The following is a 7,050-nucleotide window of genomic DNA, read 5'->3' on the forward strand; positions in this document are numbered from 1 at the left end:
ATAGCCATGCTAAGTGGTAAATAATATGGTTATGCGTCTAATTATTTTTTACTTTTTAGATCTCTCGGCTTTTGAGGCTTTTCGGCACCAGAATGTTACAGTAGAGATATTGGGTTTCTGTATGTAGAAATGACCCACTACCTTGATGAAGCCCCATATTCCTCCTCCAGAGGTGCCATCGGGACCCATCCTGGGATCCTCATGGTCCTCAGGGAAAGTGATGGGGGAACCTACATCCAAACCTCCCGACATCACAGGCTGGTGCATCATTGGGTTCGTGACCACACCTAAAGTGCCATCATGGCACAAACAGGAAGGATTGTTGTCTTATAATGCTTACAATTAATGCTTATAATTAATGTGATTAATAGTACCAAGAAAATGAACATTCACCTATGAAAAAGATTTGACCTTGTGATAAGTCTACATCAAACCAAGTTCTGAAAGACCTTCACGTGACATCTCTGCATGATATTCAATTTGACAGATCTCTCAGGCAACATGCGAATAAAGCGCATGGCTGTTTCAGAGCCGGGGCACTGCCCGGGGGCTTCCCACTCAGCTAATGAGAGTGGCTCAGAGCTGACAGCTACAGCTCGGCTGAAATTGGTAGGCTTAGTTCCACTGCCCTGCACTCACTCATTCAGATAACAGCTTCCAATTTAGAGCTCCTGACCCTCTGCTTTGCACGGCACACCACCCACCTCAGGCTACATTATACATGACATATCGTCTGGAGTTCCCAATACTATGTTTTTACTCCACTTGTTTTAATGGAGGGGTAATTTATACTGAGTTTTGCTATAGTACCATCAATGAACTACTGGGTCAGCATCATTTTTGAAATTTGTCGTAAAGAGTAAGGCAAGTGGCCAAGAAGAGAAATGTTTTCCTGGTGTACAGTGGAATTATTTAACTGTACTTAAAGGTACTCCTGAAAAACGTGCAATACACACATGGCATAGCAACTTCTCCAGAGGAAAGCACAAGCATTGTTTTCCTGGGCTCGTCATCCTGAGTTACAGCATTGGCATATGATGCCTTTTCATCAGTTAAGAGCTAGTCTCAGCCCTACTAGGTCAATCAGTAGTACACAAACATGATAATCGTACCTGGCATAGGTGGGGCACTAGAGAAGCTGGGCATCAGCGGTGTCTGCGGCGTGCGTCCAGCATGCCCTCGTGTGATGTCATAGCCTGCGGTCATAGTGAAGCCAGTGGTGGGCGGCCCCATGGGAGGGGCAGACTGTACCGGACCTGGAGGAGGCGCAGAGGATCCCAGAGCAGGAGCAGAAGGAGAAGGGAAAGGTGCCACGGGACTGCTGTAAGGCACATGCCCACCTAGGGGTGGAGCAGGGGCATGGGAGGCTGTGGACAGTGGAGTCATAGGGCTGGGGGAGAACAGAGGTGGTGCTGAGGACTGGATAGGAGGCAAGGTGGAGGTCAGCATTGTGGGAGGTACTGGGGTAGAGAATCCTTCCGGGGCAAAGCTAGAGACGCCCTTGGTAGTGGGAAGTGTCAGTGGACTGGACAGACCTATAAAGAGGAAGGATAAGGAAAGATGAACGCCTTGTTGCTGTGCACAGCAAACCTTTTAGTACCAAGCGCTTTCTTTTTCCTCCCTATGTCACTCATTCATCAAACAGACATTAACATTAATAACACCTACACAACAATCACCCCAGTGCAAGTACAATGGATGAACATCTACTTGGCAATGATGGTCTTCAATTCATCACACGGCATAAGAACAAGGCGACCTTGCCAGAAAGCAATAATAAACACAGCCACACCTTCCGCTTCCTGTTCTCCCTCATCAAAGTACCACTGGAGACATGAAAACATTAGGGGCCTTTTTAATAGTTAGCTACTTGCAATAACAAATGGATGTTACAGGCATTGAGATGACATTGTGGGTGTAAATAACATTGCTGTGACTGTGGCTTGTGTCATAGAGAAAATCACACCTAAAGCTACCATTATTCCTGGGGGAGGCAGTGCTGCTATGAAGGTCTCCTTAAAGTTAGGCAACTGAATCCCAGATATATTTCCAAGTAAGAGCCCGAGGACAAACTACTTTCACTACTGTTCAGCACCACTAGGCTAAGCTCCTTCACAACGCCCTGAATCCATTAAAAAAAAAATCACTGAAAGAACAACAAAAAATAATTTGAATCCTCACGAATAGATTCAAAATACACTAGAAAATGGACATTGGGTACTTTTGACAGATTAAAAGATTCACATTTCTACAACAAGCAATGAAGCCTGATCAGTTTTCTGAGTTTGCAAGACGGTTTACACTCTTGGTAGCTGCTAAAATATTCTTAATAGAATGCCATTTTCAAGGACACTGTCTTTACATTAATGAGCAACTGACAGCCATTTCAGCTGTGACAAACACAAAGCCTTGCAAAATCATATTAAAAATAAATGCTTTGTCTCTATGACTTAAAAGAAAAAAAGAGATGATGGCACACTCTGGACCTTCCCACTAATAACTCTTTTGGTTTTGCTTAACAAAAAGCACCACCCAACTGTGCACAGGTCTTACCCATAGTGAGAGAAGGGGGACTGATGGCAGCAGCCACACTGGGTGGAGGTGGAGGAGTGGTGGGTGGGGTAGTCTCTATTCCACTCTCTTCCATCATCTTTCTTAACTTCTTCCTGTGACCGTGATGGGAAAGTAATCAATTCATTCAACCCAACAGTGTTGCAATCAAATATCCAACACTGCTACATTCACGGTAGTAGCCTGGGCCACAAACATTTGCTTGCCATCAAAATAAGTCTGGCATCATTCTGCACTTCTAAAACTAACCTTTAATCTTTAAATGCATGATTATATACAGCAGATAACACACACTATAATTCACTGAGCAGCACATTGCTTGTGTTCAAACAGGGTTGGGTTTTGTTGCGAAAGAGAATGTCAACATAACCTTTAGGCCACGTACATACAGTAACGTGCTATACAGTTAAGGCAAGTCTGTCTTTACCTTGGTAAATATGCAGTTTTACAGACAGCAATGATTTACATGTTGACTGAAAACGGAGGGGAAGGGGAGAGTTTTGAGCCTCAGTGTCCATTATACTTTAGAAAAGTCATACTAAATCAGTAATACAGACAGGTAGGTATTTGTCCACGGATGCAAATGCAGGCAAAAACAACGGGCTATGCCCTACATAGTATAATACAGAAAATGTTCTAATGTAACAAATCTGGAAACGCAAACGTTGCTGTTATTAAAGATGGTATTGACTTGTCAAGATAGCGCTCTTACAACAGCTAGGTTATCTAGTTAGCTAGCTAGCCTTGTGTTCTTTTGCCACGTCTTCAATGCTTCGCAAAACATATGCAGCAGGAAGACCTCAGACTCAGCTTCAGCAAACAGTTAACTAGCTAGCTCACTGTATTACACTATGCTTGCCGCTCTACAGGTTTGGGGTTTAAGTAGATTCAGCACTCTGCTAGTAAAAAAAGTACTTTTTTTTACTAGCAAAACAGTCTATTTTCCTAAATACACACGGGAAACTGCAAGACCAGTAAGAAACTAACAAGCTAGCTAGCTAGCTAACCTTAACTATAAGAGTCGCATCAAATATGCTAAGGTGTCTTGCTAGAATGCAACTGGAACAAAGCAGATTCAGTGATGTCTGCTTAGCGAGCTGGAGGCGGCTTCAAGTTCTCATATCAGTCTAGAATCCAGATATTTGGTTGAAAGCCATCAATTGCAGTCTGTGATGCATCGCACACACTTGCAGGACAGCTGATATTCATGCCTAGCAAGACAGCTAACCTAGGTAGCGTGAGCTAGCTAGCTGGAGCGCTGCTCTCCTGCTACACTCCAACTGAGTTATGTACTTAACAGCTAGATAAAAGGAATATACCCCCGCTCAAATGAAGTAACAACAAAACAAGTTTAAAAAAAAAAAAGTCTACTTCAGCATAATCCTACCTGTCACTTTCCTATTCCTAAGCAACGCGCAGGCAAATACAAAGCGAATTTATGTCTAACCAACTCTAGACCAAAATGCAAGCGAGATTTGCCCCGTCGAAAATGGCCGCGTGATAATGACGTCAGACATTGCCACGTCCAAAGCGGCGATGGGCGGGGCCGTGGGTGCGCTGGCCTAGATCAGCGCGAGGTTAGGGGAGTTCAGTTCAGTCCAAAAGAATCAAATTATGGCTGTAAGGTGCGTGCAAAGGAGGTGTGCCTCACTCAAAGCTAAGTATGCAATGCGAATAACCAAAAAAAAAAAACACTGGAAAATAAGTCTATAAAAATGTAATCGTTTTTGTTGTTAGCCATCAAACATTGTGATGCTCCAAATTAAATATTTATATCGCAAAATTCGCAGACATATATCAAGACTTCACTGCAACTGAACAATAAAATGACACTAAGTTAAAGTACATAATATAATGAGGTGCACAGAGACCGAATAGAAAACCCCGAACCTATGCAGTAGGATTATTATCCTAATTGAGAACTCCCATGTTGGATATATTCTGCGATGACCCATAGAAAAAAATACATTATGCTGATATTGTGTTTGAAGTATCGTGAGTATTGACTGCATTCAAATTTGTATTTTTATTATACTTTATTATAATTTATTATTTTTATTATAATTTTTTATAATTTATTCTTTGTTTGCATTACTGTTTATGCAGTCTTATTGTAGGTATGCATGTTTTTATTAATATTTGTTTGTTTGACCATGTCTGGATCCTTACAGTCTCGAATGAATGTTTTATCCAACAGCTGGTGCCTGTCTGAACTTGTCTAGGCGATGCAGCAACAGCATTTGTCTGCAGAGTATCTTGTAGCTTTTTGTAGCTTTGATTGCTACATTAGGCCACTGATTAAAGAAATGTTGGGGTAAAACAACCAAGATGCTACCCTTGTTGGCTAACTAGCTAAGTAAGATTTAGTCCAGCCATGTATGTCATGTGAAAATGACATACCACAGTGAAATAACTTTCTCTCGCTAATGGACGTGGCGCATCTGTAAATTGTAAATCGGTTCACCACAACCACAAGAAGAGTGTGATGTTAGAATGTGATGATTGTATTAATAATGTAATTAATAAATGTCACAAAAGTGCATTTATAAAAACATTTATAAAACAAATGCATTTGTGATTTTAACCAGAATGGAATCTTTAAATGCAGATTTAAATACCATAACGTTGGTTGTGTTTGAGAAATCTTACATAAATTAATTAATAAATTGAAAACAAACAAACAAAAAAGAAACGGCTTGAAGAACCTTTACAGAAGTTTATAAGTTTATAAGTGTCAAATCTTACCATGTGCAGGTTTTTACTAGATGGACATATATATGTGATATAAACCTTGCACATCTCTTCCTAGAGGAAGATATTTACATTTCAGAAATTGTGAAATGAACAATAGTTCAATGGGAATGCAATGAAATGTTATAGTTCAGTGGTTTGTAAACTCTACATTGGGTGGCCAGTTCCCTATCCTCAGACATTTACTTTTACATTTACAGTATTTATCTTACTGGTCCTCAGACAAGTACCGAAAAGCTATACATCATATTACCATAGTGTGTGGACTAACCCAGGCACAGCAGTGTTTAGCATCAGTTCAACTGAGTACTGGAATGAGCAAACTAACTGACCTTAGTGACTTTGAATTTGGTGAGATAGTTGGGAGTAGGCATGCTGCTTCTAGCATCTCCCTAATGTCCTGGGCTTTTCACACACAACCATGTCAAAGGTTTAACCAGTAATGGTGCGAAAAGCAAAAAACTATCAGTGATCAGTGGTTCAGAGGGAAAAAAAATAGCTTGTGGAAGAGAGGTCAAAGGAAGATGACACGAATCACACATGCAAAAAAGGTACCACCATCAGACAAAGCACATCAGAACGAGCACTGGCAGAATGCTGTCTCAGAGTACCACTTACTGAACTTCGTCTCAGGTGGACTTTAGCGGCCGAAGACCACATCAACTGATGATGATGGCAGCAAAGAACAAGAAGAATTGACAGAAGCATTGAAACTGAACTGCTGAGGAGTGGAAAGAAGGGCGTGCACGCCAATTGCTCTCCTCCAAGCATACGGCACTCCACAGTGACGCAGTACACGGCTGGCAATGTGATATGCTGCAGTAGCGTCACATGTGTTTGAGGAAGCAAGTTAATCAGCAATTAGATACTTTACAAATGCTCATTATGTTGGTATCTTAGTTAATACCTACTAATTTTATGTGGTAAGTTTAAATAACAGCATGTATACTGTCACTAGCACAGAAACCCATTTACTCTGTGTATTTTATTAGAAATGTAAAAGATATGCATGAATGTTAGGCAAATAGTATCATTTTCTGTTTATTTTATGGCTGTTGTCATTGTTTCTATCATTGTGTTGCAATTTGCTGTAGTAATTATTTTCTTCTTGAGTCCCAATATGGTCCCAGCGTTTGTATCCTTATTCATAGTTTGAGAGCCTGACATCATTCACCACAAAATTGACCCGGATGACCTATAGTTTCACTGTACGGTCATTGCAACTCCTCTGTTATATGGCAATCCGATAACAACGCATTCACAAGACAATTTAGGTCACAACTCAGAGTTTAATAAACAAAGCCCTAAATTTCTAATCCACTATCCTCATTTCTGTTTGTTTATGGGGAATGTAAAAAATTGATTATGCATTAAAGTTCACTCACAGTCAGAATGGACAGGCATGTTTGTACAGGGACTCGTATAATGAATAATGAGATTAAGGACTAAAATGTAAACAATTTAATTAAAGTAACCTACTTAATGACTGTATTGACAAATGTGATGGAATGCACTGGCCGTGTGCATGTGGCAGGTGTGAGCAGACCTTGATAAGTATGCATGTAGGCTATTGTAGGCCTGAGCACTGTGACATGCAGTAGATGTGGTCCACACCCACACACAAAACCATATTATGTTCAGTGGTAACCTTGACACGTTAACTGTGATGTATAATGTGCATGCATATTAATAAGATTATAAAACATATTGAAAGAAAAGTCTACTTGA

At 40.7% G+C, this 7,050-nt stretch overlaps 1 protein-coding gene across 3 annotated transcripts in view; it reads right to left on the reverse strand.

Moving 5' to 3' along the window:
• Nucleotides 1-4,050, reverse strand: part of prrc1 (proline-rich coiled-coil 1) — a 14,784-nt gene extending 10,734 nt beyond the window's left edge. Inside the window, exons 1-5 of one of the 3 annotated variants that reach the window (XM_035535669.1) lie at nucleotides 3,959-4,050; nucleotides 2,999-3,044; nucleotides 2,554-2,666; nucleotides 1,113-1,535; nucleotides 142-287 (exon numbers count right to left, since the gene is read on the reverse strand). In XM_035535669.1, the coding sequence (XP_035391562.1) occupies nucleotides 142-287; nucleotides 1,113-1,535; nucleotides 2,554-2,650 (666 nt within the window). In that variant the 5' untranslated portion in view covers nucleotides 2,651-2,666; nucleotides 2,999-3,044; nucleotides 3,959-4,050. The remainder of the gene's footprint in view (nucleotides 1-141; nucleotides 288-1,112; nucleotides 1,536-2,553; nucleotides 2,667-2,998; nucleotides 3,045-3,958) is intronic. The other 2 variants (XM_035535668.1, XM_035535670.1) reach the window with 2 other exon arrangements.
• Nucleotides 4,051-7,050: the final 3,000 nt, after the last annotated feature.

This window comes from Electrophorus electricus, chromosome 17 (assembly GCF_013358815.1).
Source record: "Electrophorus electricus isolate fEleEle1 chromosome 17, fEleEle1.pri, whole genome shotgun sequence".
NCBI lineage: Eukaryota > Metazoa > Chordata > Actinopteri > Gymnotiformes > Gymnotidae > Electrophorus > Electrophorus electricus.